At 46.8% G+C, this 19565-nt stretch overlaps 1 protein-coding gene across 13 annotated transcripts in view; it reads left to right on the forward strand.

Moving 5' to 3' along the window:
* The window catches only part of VWA3A (von Willebrand factor A domain containing 3A), a 56995-nt gene that overhangs the window by 26713 nt on the left and 10717 nt on the right, over positions 1 to 19565 (forward strand). For 12 of the 13 annotated variants that reach the window (XR_011524882.1, XR_011524884.1, XR_011524883.1 and 9 more), the window contains 14 exons: positions 419 to 544; positions 2107 to 2242; positions 2352 to 2455; positions 3726 to 3806; positions 4225 to 4319; positions 6505 to 6624; positions 10303 to 10377; positions 10591 to 10735; positions 11182 to 11377; positions 13685 to 13755; positions 16154 to 16306; positions 17777 to 17867; positions 18584 to 18694; positions 19254 to 19351. Coding sequence is in view for 9 of the 13 variants with exons in the window: in XM_070568451.1 (XP_070424552.1) it covers positions 419 to 544; positions 2107 to 2242; positions 2352 to 2455; positions 3726 to 3806; positions 4225 to 4319; positions 6505 to 6624; positions 10303 to 10377; positions 10591 to 10735; positions 11182 to 11377; positions 13685 to 13755; positions 16154 to 16306; positions 17777 to 17867; positions 18584 to 18694; positions 19254 to 19351 (1602 nt within the window). In the remaining 4 variants the exon portion in view is untranslated. Of the gene's footprint in view, positions 1 to 251; positions 545 to 2106; positions 2243 to 2351; positions 2456 to 3725; positions 3807 to 4224; positions 4320 to 6504; positions 6625 to 10302; positions 10378 to 10590; positions 10736 to 11181; positions 11378 to 13684; positions 13756 to 16153; positions 16307 to 17776; positions 17868 to 18583; positions 18695 to 19253; positions 19352 to 19565 lie in introns of all 13 variants that reach the window. The other variant, XM_070568460.1, reaches the window with a different exon arrangement.

The raw sequence follows: 19565 nt of genomic DNA on the forward strand, positions 1-19565 counted from the left end.
TTTTCAATTATTTTGGGTATACACATAGAAGTGGAAATGCTGTGTCATGTGGTAATTGTATGTTTTATCTTTTGAGGAACCACCCAACTGTTTTCCACAGCGGCTGCACCATTTTACATCCGCACCAGCAATGTACAGGAGTTCCAATTCTCTGCATCCTCGTGGATACTTGTTATAGTCCCTTTATTATTATTCTTATTATCATTATTATTATTATTATTGGGTGTAAAGTGTTTCTTCACTTTTTTAAGGGTAGACAGTGCTTCAATTGTTTAAAAACACTGCGGGCCAATACTGCACAAGAGGGACACAACATGTTTGCAAGCTCTGTCTGGCACACAGACCCCAGTGTATCATGTCTGATTTAAAGACTCTGCCAAGTGACCCCTGGATGGCTGATTGCTCCCACCACCCCCAGATCTGTACCAGCCGGGAGGTGGACGAGCTCCTGGCAGAAATCCAGAAGGCTCAGAACCTCCTGGGCCACGTCCAAGCCCTCCACCACAGCACCCCCTGGGATGAGCTGACCTGCATGATGAGGGAGGTAGGTGATGCGAAGGAAGATTCTGGGACCTCCTCCCAGAGACTCTCAGCTGGCCTCACTCTATTCTCCTTTCTCACCTGTCTCTCAGAGGCATGGCTCTGAGGCCCCCATGTCCTGAAAGTGGAACAGGGCAGAGCCCCGCCCTCTGCTGTAGCCCACAGCTCTCAGCCGGGTGGGCTGGGCGAGCCCTCCACTGTGCAGGAAAGATCCGGGTGCATTTTCTAACTGAAAAATGTATTTCAGAGAAAAGGCAGCAGGCTTCTGCCACCTCTTCCACCTGCCACTGTCCCCTCCCTTCCCCCAATTTGAGGAATGATGAAAAGCTCAACCACACAGAACAGTCTGTCTTAAAGGAGATCTTTCCCACCCAGCACCTCATTCAGGGCAGATGTCCCTGCCGGTGACTTGGTTAACTTAACATCAGCAGCATAGTTCAGGCAGCTCCAGGCCACAAGCACCATAACCAGCTGTGTGCCGTTTAGACTGTGCAGGGAACTTAGGTGTGGACAGACGAGAAACGAATGCATTTATAACTTCACTGAATGAAGATGTGGATGTGAGGACCAGACATTTCGGCCTGGCGGGATGTAGTGAAAGAAACACAGCACCTAGACTGGGGTCTGAAATTTTAGTTCCAGCTCTGCTACTGGCTCGCTGTAAACCGTAACAACTATCAGTCTTGTAATTATAACAGTTCTCATGTACTGAGTGTACTTTCTAAGATAGGCACGATGCTTAATTCTTTAAATGCCTTATTCTATCTTTACGACAACAGTCGGCGGTGGGTATATTATTACCCCCACTTTACAGATGACAAAACTGAAGTTAAGAGGTTAAATGATTTCCGCATGATCACAGAGATAGAAATAGATTGAATTTGAATCGAACCCAGGTCTTTCGAATGCCAAAACCTTGCCAGGAGTTTCCCAAAATGAAATGCACGTACTATTTCTGATTTGCAAGATGATTATAAGGTGATACATGGATTAAATTTTTTTTTTTTTGAAGATTAGCCTTGAGCTAACATCTGCCACCAATCCTCCTCTTTTTTGCTGAGGAAGACTGGCCCTGAGCTAACATCTGTGCTCATCTTCCTCTACTTTATATGTGGGACACCTGCCACAGCGTGGCTTGACAAGGAGTGCTTTAACTTCTCAGGACCTCAGGTTTTCAGTTTGTAAATGTGGGCTCGATCAGGGCTCCCTATCTGATTTGGTGTAGGAGTTACTTTTTAGTTCCCATACCTCATATTTTGAGCTCATGGAGAGGCCGCCTGTGATCTTAGAGTCCCAGGTGCTGATCTTAATGGTCAGGGTGGGGAAGGGACGAGGAGGACTGACAAATGAAAGAGGGAACGAGTTGCTGGAGACATTTCCCTCTTCCCCTGGAAATTCCGGAAGTCTCCAGAGAAGGGGATGGGGGTGGTGGAAGGGAAGGCAGAACTGCCTTTAATTTACCAGGTAAGGTTTTACATGCTCCGCTTAGGGAAGCCGGGCGGGTGGGGGAGACTGAGGACTTTTTTAGCTTTAAAATACAATTATGTAACGAGGATTTTAATTTAGCTTTCCACAGAGATTGCAAAAGGGCCACTCACAAGTCTCTTGCCTAAACCTCCAAAGCATGAGGCGCCCCTCACCATTGAGTTCCCAAACTTGGACAAGACTTCTGCAGAATGGCTCAAGATCAATGGCCTGAAAGGTACATCCCAAAAGAGGGCAGAAGCCAGAACTAAGGTGACTGACTACCAGGCCTGAATCCTCTAGGGCTTCAAGAGTGGTGCCTCAAGCCCCACTATTTATTTTTACAGCCAAGAAGTTAAGCCTTTATCAGGTTCTGGCACCCAACGCATTCTCGCCCGTGGAGGAATTTGTGCCTATTCTCCAGAAAACAGTATCATCAACTATCCATGAGGTAACTCAGATTCAGAGTTCTCTCGGTCCTCTGCAGGGGAGCTCCTCTGTGGCATTTCCCTTCTTAAATGGTCGGGAAATAAGAGTCATAAGGCAGAGCCCAAGGAGCAGGGGCCTGAGGGCCTGGAGTAGGATGCAGGCTTTCCACCCAGGCCTCCAGAACTCTCATCAAATCCACTCTAACTGCTGTTTCTCACAGATCTGAAAATGGAACTTGGGAGATGAGGGTAAGATGGAGTAAACTGGGTACCACGGTCTCCTCCTCTGTGAAGGTTTTCCTCTCTCCACCCAGAACACACTCACTCCCTTTGTGTCCTCTCTGTACCTTGTACAGACTTCTGCTATAGCTCATATAATGTGTGTATTTATTACACATCTAAATCCCCACCAGAGTATGAGCCCTTTAAAAGGAAAAACTCTTCTCCAACTCTGTATCCTCAATTTCTAGTACTAATGAGCAGTCAATGAATGTTTACTGGACGGCTGAGTGGGTAGAAGGAAGGATGGAAAGAAGGAAAAGAAAGAGGAATGGGTAGATGGATGGAAATGTTGATGATGAATGAACAGGTAAAAGGATGAATGGATGACGGATGGATGGAAATGTGAACAGATGGAAAGATGAAAGGAAAAAATGGAAGGATGGATGACAGGATGGAATTTAAAAAGATGAATGTAAAATTTAAGTAAGGATGGAGAAATGGAAGGCAGGAACAATAGGTGAATAGAAAGATCAGTGGAAAGATGGAAGAATGAAAGGAAAGAGAGGTGGTGTGGCGGATGTATAGTTCTAGCAGGGGATGGATGAGTGACTAGAGCGATGGAGTCATAGTTAGAGATATCAGTATAATGACTTGGTGGAAGATGAAAGAAAAGATGAATAAATTTAATTTTCAGTGTTCTTATCTGGGTTCCCAAACCTAAGAACCCATGCCAGTATGTTTTAAGTTCTCCAACTCTGCTATTACCAAAACCCCCAACCATATCTTGTAATAAACTCTGATGTTCAGAAGAGCTTCCCAAGAAGGCGGCCTGCTTGCTGTCAGGCATGTTCATTCAGGGGACCGCTGTCCTGAAGGCACTCTGCTGCCAGCTCCAGACAAGGCCGCGGCCTGGCAGAAGGAGACGTAGTCCGACCCGACATGTGCTCAGATGTGGCCATTTCCCTCTCCTGTATCTGATTCGGAGAGTCCAGTGCCCAAATTAAACTTAAAATCATTCCCCACATGTGCTTCTGTTCGCCTGCTCCCCTTCTTGGCCGCGCCTGAGTGCAGAAAGCGATGGTGCAATTTGAGTGGCATGACGGGACAGTGAAGAACATCCACGTGGACCCGCCGTTCCTCTATGAGTACCAGGTCAGCAATGGGTCCAACAGTCAGAAGATGGGGTGCGGGATCAGGGAATGGGAGGGAGGCACCAGTGAATGTGGAGACAGCAAGCCATTGACTGAACTCTCTCTTGTAAACAGAAACTGTCCACCCACAGGCATCTCTGGTATCAGGGACCTGGATGCCTAAAACAAAAGTCTCTGATCCTTTGGGGCGAGATCTACCTCCTCTCCCTGTTGAGGCAATGAAATATTTAACTCTTCTCTTCCTGGTCTTGTGGCAGACTCATTTCGTGATTTAGCGCAATGTTTATATTGCCTGATTACCCATGGCCTTGACACGCTGTTCCCAGAAGGCAACTGGGGTACGCTCCCTTCCCCCACAGACCCCTCAATCAGCCATCCTTTGCATAGTCGCTCACTGTCTGTGGCCCTTGCGTTTGCAGAAACAGCTCAGCAGAGCTATGCGGATGTACGAGAGGCGGATCGAGTGGCTTTCCTTGGCCAGCAGAAGAATCTGGGGCACTGTTTGTGAAAAAAGGTACCTTCCCCTAAGCAGTGCTCTTTTTTTTTTTTTTTTAAAGATTTTTATTTCTTCCTTTTTCTCCCCAAAGCCCCCCAGTACATAGTTGTATATTCTTCGTTGTGGGTCCTTCTAGTTGTGGCATGTGGGATGCTGCCTCAGCGTGGCTTGACGAGCAGTGCCATGTCCGTGCCCAGGATTCGAACCAACGAAACACTGGGCCGCCTGCAGCGGAGCGCGCGAACTTAACCACTCGGCCACAGGGCCAGCCCCCACTAAGCAGTGCTCTTATCCCTTGTGGGTCTGGTGTGGGACACAGCACTTATTCTACTCATGAATTCCCTATTGGTAGCATCAGAAGTCATCACTGAGATTAAGGATTAGATTAGGAATAAGATTTCAGCCATCACTCCACAGAACCCCTGGAGGAAGAAGTCACCACCATCATCAGCAGCATCAATAATATCACCATTGTGCCACTCAGCATTCTTTCCATTAAAAGGCAACCGAAACTAACTGTAAATTGGCTTCACCAAAAGAGGGAAGTCTGGTTAAGGTAACTGAAAATTCTAGACTAGAGGCCGGCCCAGTGGTGCAGCGGTTAAGTTTGCACATTTGCTTTGGCAGCCTTGGGGTTCGCCAGTTTGGATCCTGGGTGTGGATCTACGCACTGCTTGTCAAGCCATGCTGTGGCAGGCATCCCACATATAAAGTAGAGGAAGATGGGCACGGATGTTAGCTCAGGGCCAGTCTTCTTCTTCTATAAAAAATTCTAGATTAGGTTTGATAAGTGTCTTCAGGCATGGCTTGATCCAGAGGTTCATGCATGTCAGGAATCTATCTCTATCTCTCAGCTCTGCTTTCTTTTTTTTTTTTTTTAAGATTTTATTTTTTTCCTTTTTCTCCCCAAAGCCCCCTGGTACATAGTTGTATATTCTTCATTGTGGGTCCTTCTAGTTGTGGCATGTGGGACGCTGCCTCAGCGTGGTTTGATGAGCAGTGCCATGTCCGCACCCAGGAGTCGAACCAACGAAACACTGGGCTGCCTGCGGCGGAGCGCGCGAACTTAACCACTCAGCCACGGGGCCAGCCCCCTCAGCTCTGCTTTCTTATCTGTTGGCTTTTTCAGGCAGATATTCCCCTCCAGGTGGCAAGATAGCCACTTGAAGCTGCCAACTTACTTTCTGCCAGTTTAGCACTCTCAGGGCTTGGGGCATGGGCCCATCCATGAGCTGTTCACTCTGGCCGTGTGGGAATGTGTGTGTGTGATGTTCTGATTGCCTAGGGTTAAATGCCCACCCTTGAAGCTTAGGATGGGGTCAGCTCCACTCACCTCAAATGGACTGATAGGGGCAGAAGTGATTGCCAAAGGAAAATCAGGCTTCTGTTGCCAGAAGAGGTAATGGATGCTAAGTAGGGAGAAGCAATAGGTGTCCATTATAGCTATCATTATCATTCTATACCTTATGTGATTTTACCATTTACAAAATATTACAGTTTGTAATATTATACATCTATTATATTATTTAATTCTTAAAGCAATCCTATAACGAGTCTTATTATAGTTTATAGTTAAATATTCGAAAGATCAGAGAGGTTTTGTGACTTGCCTAAGGCCACACAGGAAGTGCGGCTTGAACCAAGGACTTCTGACTCTAAATCCAGTGGATTTTCTTTTGCTATCCATAGCTGTCTCAAAATGAGAATGGAGGGAGGAGGTGGGAATGAAAGATCTGAAGTGATGAAAGAAGGCTGAATGGGGCTAAATATCTTCAAATAGAGAAAGGAAACAAAAAGATACGAACATTTCCCCAGAGGCCCAGATACACCTAATTCCCCATCTAACTTGTTTACCTTGTTTCTGATTTCCCTGCAAAGACCCCGGCCTATAATAATACTGATGCTGGTGCTTTAAAACAAGGAACTGTATGAAAAGCATTGTACGCAGCCCCTGCCCTTAAACCGTCTCCACCCTGCGACTTTATTCCGTGACAGAACCTCCTGGGAGAGAAGTTTCCACGACCCGCTTAGTCTCCTGTTGTAAATCTACCTCTATTGACCTCAAACCATGAAGAAGATTTTGGCCAGCTGTGACTTTGGCATGTAAAATTCCCCTGGAAAACACTTTAAATAGTAAAATGGAACAAAATAAACCCTATCTGAGAGATTCAGTTCTCCTCTTAAAGCTTGTGTTTCTTTTTAGGGTGGTTATACTGCTGGATATCTCTGCGACCAATTCCATGTACATTATTCATATCCAGCACTCCCTGCGGCTGCTGCTGGAGGAGCAATTGTCCAACAAGGACCACTTCAACATCATCGCGTACGCTCCCCGATCCCGGGCGGGGGAGGTCATGCGGGTTTGGTGCCCTCGCTGGGCTGAGGCTTCTGGCAGGTAGCTGGACGACAGTCGTTATGAGTGCCCAGCCTCCCAGAATGGCCATCAGTTTATCTGATTTGAATGATCTTGTTTGGGGCATTGAATAATTAAATGGTTGCAGGACAGTCCCACTGGGGCGAAGGTGATAAGTGGCCCCAAAACACACTGCTTGATCAGCCAGGATAAAGTAACTCAGCCCACTGCCCCATTTGGCTTCCAAGCTGATGAGCACAAAAGAGAAAAAGAAGGGCCCCCAGGCGTGCCCCAGTCTTAGTTCCCAGCTCCGGTCTAGCAAGCCACAATATTGCAAACATTTAAGATTCCATTGCTAAATTTTAATTATATATAGAACTATATATAATTAAACTATAATATATATTTAAATTATATATTTTTGCATAAAATAATTTTATATATAAATTTGAACTATAAATAAATTTAAAATTTAAAATATAAATATTTTATATATAAATGATATATTTAACTATATATACTCAAATTATATACAACTGTATATATTTGTATTATATATAGTTATATATAATTACATAGTTATATATTATATATAGTTCAGTTATATATAAAATAGTTATATAACATGTTATATGTATTATATAAAGTTATATATAATTTAAATATTTAGTTATATATTATATATAGTTAAATTATATCTATTATATATAGTTACATATAATTTAAATATATATAGTTTTATATTTTTTTGATTGCATACCATTTTAACTAATTAGGGGAGAAAGAGAAAAGGAACCTACTTAAAGGAAATGTTTTTATACAACTTCACATCAAACAGGGAGTATTCTAAACCTATTAAGTCAGCAGTTAATATTATATATTATTCTGTACCAAAGCCTAATCTTTCCCTAATAAGTTCTACAGAAGAAATGCTTAGAGAAACATTTTAGGCCATGTTTTCATTTATTTATCTATCCATCCAGCCATCCATCCATCCAACAAACGTTCACTGGTAGCCCGCCACATAGCAGTCGCTGTGTTGGGCATTAGGGATACGGAAGGTAAAGCACACAGTCCCTGTCCTCAAGGCACTTATGGCCTAGCAGTGGGAGACAGGCTGGTTAAGAAACAAGTCCAATAAGTGTTTTCTGTAGAAATAGCTGGAAGGCAGGATATGGGACTGTGAGGGCCCAAAGGCAGGATCAGTCTGTTCCACCTGGGCAGAGTGACGTCAGGAAGTTTTCCTAGGGGAAGTGACCCTTTAACTGAGTGTTGACAAATGGGTAGGTGTTTGCCTGGCACTCGGGCGTGATGGGGGCAATGGGGAGGAAGGGCATTCCAGGTACAGGGAATGGCATGAGCAGAGGCACATGAGGTGTGAGGTACTAGGGAACTTTGAGGGACCATCAGGTATTCAGTATGGATATGGGGTGAGAGGGAGAGACTGTGCATGAGAAAAAGCCCCAGAAGATGGAGGATTTATATAGGCCATGCTCAGGAGTTTTTATGCTATGGGACCTGTAGGCATTAAAGAATTTTAAGCAAGGTAATAATCTTGAAATGCTTGAGCAATAAGATAAAGGGCGAATTGAAGGGTGAAATACTGGAGGAAGGGAGACCAGCGAGGCTACTGCAATAGTCTGCAGTAGTGTAGAGGGGGCTTGAGCCGCGGCTAAGGGCATGGAAGAAAGCGATGTGGGGAGAGGTGCTGGGAGTTAGAAGCTACAGAACGTAGTCATTTTTGGGCTGTAGGGGATAAGGGATGGAGAAGCAAAGATGTGCCAGGTGGAGCAGATTTAAGAAGTGGAAGATGGGTCTAAACGTGTAGAGTTTGAGATTCGCAAGAGTTTGGAGATTCTCTTGTTAGGAGCTCCAGTGAGGGGTTCTAGCCAGGAAACACAGGTTTGTGGGCCATCAGCATTTTGGTTATATGGTTGAAAACATGGGAGAGCATGAATTGCACCTGTGGAGATGTGAAGACAACCAAGACAGAACTTGCATGAAGGTACTGACGTTTGGAGGGTGGGGCAGGGGAACAGAAGAGAGGAACAGCCGGAGAAGGAGGAGGGAAACCCGGAGAGGAGGGCATTGGGAAGCCAAGGGGAGAAGCATCTTAGAAAGAGCAGAGTTTGATCCTGCAGAAGCAAGAAGGAAGGAATCCATTGAATTTGGCAATAGAGCTCACTGATAGGAAAACAAGAGAGAATTTTTTTGCAATTCAGTTTGTCAAATATTTCAAAGATTGATAATGCCCAGTGCTGGTAATGATATGATGAAAAGGTGCTCTTGGAAAGTGTCGGTGGAAGTGTAATTTGGTATAGCCCTTGTATTAAATTTTTTAAGTGTATATTCTTTGTTCCTTTAATTAAATCTTTATGAATTATCTGAAGGAAACACTAAGATGAGTGTGCAAAGATAACTGCGCAGAGATGTTCAACACAGAATTCTAATAGTAGATATACCTGCAAACAAATTGTGTGACCATCAAGAGGAAATTGGCAAAACAACCTGACAGTGGGATACCATGCAACCATTCAAAAGAATGAGATTTACGAGGGTGCATTTAGAAAAATGCCCTCAATAAGACCAAATGAAAGAAAACAAGAAGATTACAAATAGTATATATTGTATAATTCCATTTCTGTAAATATACATTGACCTACGCATTTTTTTTAATCCAAAGGACTATAGAGCAAAAGTTAACAGAAGATTTTTTCTGGGGAATAAAACTGGAGGAATCTTCACTCTCTGGATATTGTTAGGATTGTCATCAAATCATATTAGAGGATTTATTATCTAGCAATACTAGAGCCATTTCCATGGGAGGGGGAAAGGAAGTCATAATTAATATTTGCCAGAGAACCTCCCAGGGTGGAAGCTCGACTGCAGCGGGTTGAGGAGGAAGTAGAAGATAAGGAGCTGGTGGGACGCTGGTTTTCCAGGGAGCTTCTCCATAAGGGGAAAGAGAGAGAAGTAGCTAGTAGAGGACCCTGGTGGAAGGATGAAGTTATTTTTAAGTGTGGAGAGGCTTAAACACGCAGAAAGGTAAATGGGGAAGCGAGAAGTAACTCCGGGGCAAGGTCTCAGAAGAGGTTGGCGACAGTGAAGTCAACAGCCCAGGTCGGGGAATCAGTCTTGAACCAGAAAGGGGACATCCTCTCCTTGATAGAGGGGATAAATTCTCTTCCCAAGGATTTAAATTTTGTCTCATAGGAAAGATGAGATGATGTATATTTTTAGAACGATCTATAGTAGAGATAGAGAGTGACATGTGTTGTGAGGATGAATCAGTGCCAGGGGAGTTTAAACAGGGAGAAATGGCTCCCTTCTTGGTGGGTGGGGCAGTTCACAGAGAAAAGGGAGACAACACGAGCTACCCTTAACTTGTCAGGAGGGAAGTCTGGCCGAAGCTGGTCCTGGCTCTGTCTCTTGATTGAGACCCCCAGCTCTGCCCTCACCGTGAATGTTCTGGGACATGTCATGACTGGCAAGGAAATCTCGTGACTGTCCCAGGCCAGTGGCATCCTAATGTTTTGGGAGTATAATCAGAATTTTGCCCACCTAAAAGCCTGGGGAGCCCAAAGAGCCAGGGCGCAGAGTGGACCTATACCTCCTGCCTAAGAACAAGCCTCTTTCCTTCCCTCCAAGGTTTGGAAGCACCATTGAAAGCTGGAAGCCTGAGATGGTTGCCGTGAGCCATGACAACTTACAAAGCGCCTGGCGGTAGGTGACGGACAGAGATTGCACCTGCTGTGTCTGAGGGCAGCCCAGAGGTGCTATTTTCTCTGCTGCCCTCTCCATCAGGAAGTAGCGTTCTAGAATCCCTGTCCTCCAACAGACGTGGGCATGAATGGGAAAACAACCGCCTTCCGTTCCTTCCCTCCCCTCCGGGCCTCGCAACTGGCCTCCCTCAGCATGGCCCTCCCTGCCTCCCAGGTGGGCCCTGACCCTGCAGTGTCGGGGCAGCAGGAACGTCCTCAGCGCCCTGCGGAAGGCTGTGGAAGTGGACTTCAAGGACAAAGACAAACACCAATCGCAGGGCATCTACCTCTTCACGGGGGGCGTGCCTGACCAGGACATGGTGGGTAGGCCACATCCCTTAACCTTCGTGACCCCACAGCCTCCCCTAAGAAGATGCCCAGCAATGGGTTTCTCCAGCATGATTTTCCAAACTAGAGTTTAACGTGCAGAAGAATCCTCTGGGGATGTTGTTCAAAGCAGATCCTGGTTCAGAAGGTCTGGCCTGGGGCCTGAGAGTCTACATTTCTAACAAGCTCCCAGGGGATGGCCTTGGTCTACAGACCACACCCGGAGTAACCAGGTTCTTGAGTACAGCTCCCTGGCCATACCCTATTAAGACACTAAGAGAAACTGTGACCCAGGCTCGCTCATCTTTCTGTCCTCCAAGCCAAGTACAAGACCAGGCGTATAGTAGGCCCTCAAGAAAGATGATTAGGATGAACTGAGCTGAGACCAGCAGCTTCAAGAGCTCTCAGCTGTGGGCCCCTCCTGCTCTGTCCCTCGCAGCCCACGCTCAGGGCCTACGTGGCCGAGGCCTGTGGAGGCTGCGACCTCCAGCTGCACGTATGTCTCTTCTACGTGGGTGAGCCACAGATGGACACCACGCCCCCTGCCTGCTATGCCAGCCGCACTGACACTGCTGCTGCCTACCGGGATGTCACCCGGGCTGCTGGCGGCCGCTTCCACTGGTTTGGAGACACAGGTATGTGAATGTTGGCAGGTTTCTCCACATCTTTCGTCCCAGACAGTTGTCTCAGTACCAACATGGCTCCCTATGTCTTAAATGTATTCCAGCAAAGGGGCATGTGAAAGTCACATTTGAAAATGTAAAACTACTCTTCTGGAGATGGATGGTGATGATGGTTGCACAGCAATGTGAATGTGCTTAATGCCGCTGAACTGTACACTTAAAAATGGTTAATTTTATGTTATGTATATTTACTACAATTTTCTTAAAGTAAAAAAGAAAAAAAAGTAAAACTATTTTAAAGTACTTTAGAGTGTCAGAGCTGGAAACGGCCCTCAAGTGCCCTTAGTTTACTGTTTCCCAAAAGGTGAAATGTTCACAACAGGTGGTTGGAAAGATGGTTGTGTGGGGAACATGGAGCAACAAATTTTCTTATTGTGGTAGTTGTAGAGGATCAGAATATACTACCCCAAAATATACCACTTTCGCATAAAGATTATTTTGAGCGGAAGACGATTGAGAAAGAGCAGATACCAAAAAAGCTCTCTAGCCCCAAAAGCAGGACGTAAATTTCCATTTGTAAAGGAAGAGGAGGATGACTCTTAGACTCTGAATCACCAAGACAATTCTAGACTCTTACCAAGAGGGATCTGCATAACAAACCTTAATAGAACAACCCCTATCTTCCATTAGTTCTCCCTGTGAATTTGCCTTCCCACAGTTGCCACCCTTAAATGCCTAACCCCCTTTCTTTGTCTTGTCACTTCTCTACAAATGCATTGTTCTTTGTTAAGATGCTATATAAGCCCCAAGTTCTAACCACTCTTTTGAGTTACTCATCACTGAGTTTCTCCCGTGTGTATGTGTGCCACCCACGTTAATGAACTCTGATTTTCTCTTGTTAATCTGTCATTTGTCAGTTTAATTTCCAAGGGCCAGCTGGAGAATCTACGAGGGTAGAGCAAAAGATTTTTCCCTTCCCATAAAGAGTTCTATGTTTGTTTTTACATTTTTTAGAAAAATGCCAGCTTTCCATTGTCAGCAGTGACATAAATTTTCTTTTTTAAATATACTTTTAAGGATGTTAACTAGACTTATTCAGGTGGTTATTTTGCAGTATATACAAATATCAAATCTTTATGTTGTACACCTGAAACTAATATAATGTAATATGTCAATTATATCTCAGTTAAAATATATATATACTTTTAAGTAAATGAAAATGAATTGATTAAAAATATAAATTAAGGCAATAATGGTTTAGGAGGTATGGTTTAGATAAGACAAAATGGTGACAGTGATACAGAAGTGGTCCAGGCTTGGGACACACTAGTGCATTCCAACCTCTCGGATGTACAGATGAGGAAATGACTCCCAGGGACGTGAGGTGCCTGTGGTTACAAAGTTAGTGGCATAGCTGGTGTGGAAATTGTTGGCCCTGTTTCCCAGCTCTTTCCATGAAGAGTGCTGGGTATATACATTTAAGTTATTATTGGTGATTATTACTAATATCAGCAAACATTTATAGAACAGCTGTTACATGTCAGACACGGTTCTAAGCATTTTACATGTAGTCATGCTTCAGTTAACGATGGGGATACGTGCTGAGAAGTGTGTCATTAGGTGATTTCGTCGTTGTGTGGACATGATAGAGTGCACTTACACAAACCTCGATGGCATAGCCTACCACACGCCTAGACTATATGGTACTAATCTTATGGGACCACCGTCATGTATACGGTCTGTTATTGACCAAAACGTCGTTATGCAGCGTGTGGCTGTATATTATGATTCGCTCCTCACAGTAACCCCATGAAGTAGGTTATTTTTATTCCCATTTTACAGATGGAGAAGTTGGGATACAGAGCCCCAAAACACAGTTAGTAAGTGGTGGAACCAAGAGCTGAACCCAGGCAGGCCAACTTCAGAGTCTTAGCTGTTATACTCTAGTCCCTCTCAAATAAGTCATCAGTATTCACTACATACATTAACTACTTCAAATAACTCCCAGGTGGGTCTTTTTATTCACTGGAATAGCAAGACCTTTATTCCTGACCTACTCTTCCTACGGGTGAGAGCTCTTGGCCGGATGCCAGGGCGCTAGGTCCCAGGGCCAGCCCCTCTGTTGGTAACCTCACTGTAACTGCCCATCCCCTTCACTAATGGACAGTGTAGGGGTGGAGGCTGGTCAGCTCAACTCATTAAGACCCCACCCTGCCCCTCAGGCTCAGGTCACCTCCACATGGCCCTCGTGTGTTCAGATATAGACACTTGCCAGAATCTATATCCCTTCCCCACACTCACGATGTGCTTTGTTTCCAGGCATTTACGAAAGCGATGACATCAATGCCATCATGTCTGAGATGGAAAAGGCTCTCAACTACTCCCAAAAGGTACGCCTTAGGTGTGGGCGCATTACTCTACTGGCTTCCAGTATTCATGTCCTAGGGCTGCCATACAAAGTACCACAAACTGGGTGGCTTAAAACCACAGACAGTTATTCTCTGACAGTTCCCGAGGCTACAAGTCTGAGGCCAAGGTGTCAGAGGGGCCGTGCTCCCTCTGAAGGCTCTGGGTGGAATCCTTCCTCACCTCTTCCTAGCTTCTGGTGGTGGCTGGTGTTAAAGAAAAAGGTTATACTGGATGTTTGTTAAAAATGTCAAGGAAGATTTTACTCAATACTACTGCCATAGAGGAGAGAGAGGGAACTCAACTCCAAATACAGCAAAGATAGCTGGGGATTTATAGCCAAAGAGCAGAGTTCGAGGGTCATGGGATGGAAAAGTACTAACAGGAACTTTACTAAATATCAAGGGTGGGGGGGTTCTTGCTAAAGGCAGGCCAAGGACTCAAATATCAAGGGTGGGGCATTCTCACCCTTGACTTAGCAGGATTCTTTGCTAAAACTGGGTTCAGAAGACCAATGTTGAGGCCTAGAGGAGAAGAGGGTTAAGAGGTGTCTTACTAAAGTTTGATCAAGGAGAGAGAGCACAACTCCAATCTCTGCCTCCATTGTCACATGGCTCTCCTCCCTCAGTGTGTGTCTGTCTCACTTCTCCTCTTCTAGGGACACCAGTCATATTGGATTAAGGTCCCACCCTTCTCCAGTATGACCTCATTAACTTACATCTTAATTACATCTGCAAAGACCCTATTTCCTAGTGAGGTCACATTCACAGATACTAGGGGTTTGGACTTCAAGATATCTTTTTGGGGGACATGGCTCATCCCACATCAGCTTCCTCCTCACGTCCTGATCCACTGACACCCAAGGGTTCAGGTGAAACATGGGAGTTTCCTGTAAGTCATTGGCTTTAGATCTGTGTGCTGTACATTCTGGTCTCCTTTGAGTTCCTTGAGCACATCAAGCTCATCCCTAAACTCAGGGCCTTTGCAGCTGCTGTTACCTCTGCCTGCCCTTCCCCTCCCAGGTCATCCATGGATTGCCCCTCATTTTTCAAGGCTCACTGAAGTTTTATTTCCTCAGACAAGAGAGTTGAAAGTTCAAGGTGAGATTAGAGAGGCAGAAAAGGGCCACATCATATCAGGAGCAATGAGACTGGAAATAAGGGAACGGACATGAGAACATTTAAGGAAGAATTGACCAAACTTGTGGCTGATTGAATGTATGGGGTGGGGGAGAAGAGATCCCAGAGTAACTCTCAGGTTCCTCACTGGGGGACCTGGTGAACAGTGGTGCCATTGACTAAGGGAAAACAGGAGGAGAATCCCGTGGGGGGGTGCAGGGAGGGTGGGCCTAGAACAAAGGTGAGTTTGTGGGGCCTGTGAATAACAAGTGGAGGTATCCTTCAGGCAGGTGGAAAAAGATAAGGGCTGGAGATAGAGACATGGGGAGTTCAAGCCATGGGGATGAACAGAGAGCCTGCAGGTGGCCATGGGCAAGGCGGGGAGTGGGGAGGAGCCTGTGAAGGAGACTCAGCCTGACTCACATTTTAATTATCACCATTTGCAGGACAACTTATCTCCCCAACTACATTGTGAGCTCTAGGAGGCAGGCCACAGCCTGGCAGATCTGGGGCTCCCTAGAGATTCCTCAACTGCCCTGCCTGAAAGGGGCCCTTCTCCTCAGGTGCTCCCTCATCTGAGAAACTCAGTCACGAGGTGTTAATGGGCAATAATGGTTTAATCCACTCTTCCTAGGATGTTATTTACATTCCAGTGGTGTCTTCTAGTGCTTTGATTGAGAATAATTACTAGAGAACCCTTCAGGCAGTTGAGAAATGTGTAGGCAAAAGGAACTAAGTATTACGCCACTATTGCCATCATCTGGAGTCATATGCCAGCATCTGGAGTCAGCCCTGGGCACATGCTGACCCTACTGGCGTATGTGGATGCTGGGTCCACATATGGAAAGAGCACTGGCTTTGGAACCAGACCCACCTGGGTTGGAATCAAAGGTCCTTTACATACTGATAGTGTGGCCTTGGGCAAGTCCCTTAAACTCACAGAGCTTTGGTTTCCTCATCTGTAAATTGGGGATAAGATAGCACTTGCCCTACTGGCATAGTTGGCATATCTTGTTGGCATAAGGGTTTTAGGCATTAGCTGGCCCAGTGCCTGGTGCATCCCGGGCCCTCCATACATGGTGCTTATTAATAGGATTGATCCGCAGTGCTCTCAGCCCCAGGAGGCATTCTAAGGACACAAAGAGGAGTCCAGTGGCCCCAGTGGCCCCAGTCTTTCCGCCTGGTGTGTATGTGTGTGTCTCTGTCCCCTGCTTGGAGGCACCCCACATTTGGGGTGCTGCTAACCCTCTGAATCCCCTTGCAGTGTGCCTTACTAGTGTCCTCCCTGAAGAACCAGTCCAGGAAAGAACTGGAAAGTGCAGCCCTCCCGAAAGAAAAGTCAAAGATGCTCAAGCAAAGAAGTCAGCCCAAGAAACTCTGTCCTTCCAAGCCCACAGCCCCCTCGGTGGCCAGAATGGTTTGACTCCCCTCCCTAATAACACACAGAGGATTTTGTTTCCACCTTGTCTCTTGGTATTTCCTGGATCTTGAAGTGCCCTGGGTCAGACCTCCAGACCCAGGGCCAGCAGGGGTGGGGGCAGGGTCTTCAGGGGTAAGTGTCCCTGGGTGCCTCCAGGGAAGGAACTCTGCTCTGGGACCTGCTTCTCAGCTCTGGGGGCAGCTCTGGCTCCCCACGCCACCCCACCTTCGGCTCTGCCTGCCTATCCCAGCTTTGTGGTGCTAGGGACTCCAAGGAATTGACACCCACCGTGGCTGTAAGGCAGGAGGGCTTATGCTGGAGGGTCTCTCAGGGGCAAAGGAGTTAGGGTATTTGGGTATCTAACGGGCTGTTGCTGCTGCTGCCCCAGGCTTAGCAGGGGTCTGATAGGAGCCTGAGGGTGGCCTTGTGCCTGCTGGGGCTTATCCCCATTCACAGCCTGTCAAGCCTGTCCTGCACAAAATACCCACTTCCAGCAATCAGAAGGGGCCTCTAGGGGTGTGCCTGGGGGAGATCCCAGCCTCCACAGTGCTTGTGAGCAGAAGGGGCGTTGAAACCCATGAGCTCTTCAGTCTTTCACTAACTGACAGACCCTTGTGAACACAGCGCATGTTTCCGAATGAGGAAATCCACCCAGACAGTGTGTAGCTTACTCCCATCCCAGAGGCTGCATTTCCAGGAGATTCTGTCCACACACAGGCACTGCCCTCATTCAAAGAACACAAAGTTTCAGAAGCCGGCCCAGAGACATCGCCCTCTGCTCCCTTCCCAAATTCTGAGGTGAAACCCCAGAATCTGGGGGTCTGCCTCTTGGGCCTTCAGGGGTTCCTGAGCTGATTCAGTGTGAGGGGGCTTAGGCTGCACCAAGGCCTCTCATGGGCTTCCTGAAACCAGGGCCCAGGGCTCCCTGGAGCAGCAGCAACCAACCTTTTTCACAGCGGCTCACCCGGAGGTCTCCTCAGCTGGTCCAGGGCCCTGCGTAACTTTGTTTAACCACCACCACATTCTGGTTGTGCCCAGTGGAGGAACCCCGCCCTTAAAACTGAGGTGCCAAACAGGGCACAGAAGTTACCTGAATGGTTGCTTATCACGCTAGAGGCCCAGAAATCCCAGTCCAGTAGGAATGGGGTGGGTAACTGATGCAGAAAGTTCTGGCAAATCCCACAGCTGTCCTAGCTCTCTCTCTCTTTCTCTCTCTCATCACACACACACACACACACACATGCACACACGCACACACGCACGCATATACACACACATACTTTTTCACCTCAAAACCCAGAGTCTCCTCTGAATCTGCCATAGGAGATGAGGCAAACATATCTGAGGAGTCTACTCCCAGAGCCCCTCCCTGCAAAGGTCCCTAATTGACAGATTGAGACTGGGGTGATTGGGTACAGCCTGCCACAGAGAACAGACCACTGACGGGAAAGACTGCCTGTTTTCTAGAGCATTAAAGGTGGCCCTGACAGAGAGAAGAGTCCCCCTCTGAGAGCTCTGATATGGCGCCCACCCAGCGACCAGCCAGGCATCCCGCCAGGTAAGTCGTGGCCGTGGTCGGGCTGGTGGGTGGTGGGGCGGACAGGCATGGCTGAGACACGTATTCATAATGATAGTCACTAAAATGACCAATGATCACGGGTCTTGATCGTGCGCCAGCCCTTCTGCTAAGACTGTCCTATTTAAAGCATATAACAATCAATCCTACGTGGCAGGTAATCTATAAGTTCCTCATTTTACTGATGAAGAAATTCAGGCTCAAACGGGCTGAGGATAATGACCAGGGCCAGCTGGTCACGATAGGGCATCAGTATTTTTATGAACGTTCTCAGCTCATAGAACCTGAGACCGTGGATGTATCTTACTTCTAATGTCAAAGACATAGCAGAGTGGTTCAGAGAGGAGTTCTGGAGTCAGCAAGACCTGGGTGGAATCTTTGCTCTATTTTGCTGAGTCTGAGTCCCGCCCGCCTCATCGGTAAACTGGGGAACTGCGGGGTCAAATGAGACAGGGTATGGAAAGCCCTGAGTACCACACCTGGTAAATATCAGGACTCGTTAAATGGCAGCCCTAGCTCTTAATGATCCAGGTGAGGCCAGAGGACCTGGGGGAGTCCCAAAGGACCTCAAAGCCATGTGGGAACCCCACTTTGAGGGCAGAGCACAGCTAAAATTGACAAGTCTCTAAGCCAAGCTGGACAGCTTCACCACATGAACCAATGAGGCTCCTCCAGCCAACAGGCCAAATGTCCTCCAGCTGCAGCTCAGCCAAAGAGAGAAGGGACCGCCGAACGGAGGAGGAAGACCAAATCGAGGGAGGCAGAGACGTCTCTCTTGCTGTTTTATACAGAGACAGGGAATAATGTGGGTAAGTTGGGGGTTACACAAATGTCTGCACAGCCTCTCGCCCTGTGAGAACCGTAAGGTCAGCAGGTTTTGTGGGAAGCAGACGCCTCCAGGACATGGGCAGCAGTGCCGCCACCGCAGGCCCATCCTCAAGCCACTCAGGTCTCCCAGTCCAGGGAAGTGGAATTGCAGTCTTGACACTGCCAAGAGGAGAAAAATCAATATTAAAGATAAGATTTCCAAAGGTCTCTGAATATAGCACTCCCGCTCCATTCACCAGGGGTGTGTCCTCATCTCTGAGGCTGATTGGGAAGGGCGTGTAGATGAGTCCCCCAGGCCAGCCTGATGGGTTGCTGCCAAATGCTAGATCCCAGTAACAATTCATCGAGGTGTGGAGAAGGAGGTCCCAGCATGCTTTACCTGGTCCTTCTAATAGCCTCCCTTTCTACCTCTCAGCAAATTGCACTTAAGGAATTTTACCGCTGACTTGAATGACAGAGAAATTGACATGAAAAAGGGAGCAGTGGAGGGAGGGGAGGAGAAGAGAGGTGCACAAGGTAACCTTATTCTGTTTCTCACAGGCTCAGTGTACAAGAAGTACCCTCAAGGAAGGGGAGTAAGAAGGACTAGCTCTTCTATTGAGTTGCCCAGAAAGGATACAGTCTGCTCAAGCCAAGAGGTATTAAGTTGTCGGCATGAGCACATGCCCCTCAGGCAATAATTCCTTCCACCAACCATTATTTCTAGGAGTGTGAGCATACTTGGAAGTGAGGACAAACCTCCTTAGAATGACTGCTTAAAGTGGCAGATGGTGAAAGGGTTAAATAGACCTACATTCGAAACCTGCCGCTTCCTAGCTGGGTCTGGTCTGCCACTTCCCAGCTGGGTGATGT

The sequence above is a fragment of the Equus przewalskii genome, chromosome 12 (genome assembly GCF_037783145.1).
Source record: "Equus przewalskii isolate Varuska chromosome 12, EquPr2, whole genome shotgun sequence".
In the NCBI taxonomy this organism is placed as follows: Eukaryota; Metazoa; Chordata; class Mammalia; order Perissodactyla; family Equidae; genus Equus; species Equus przewalskii.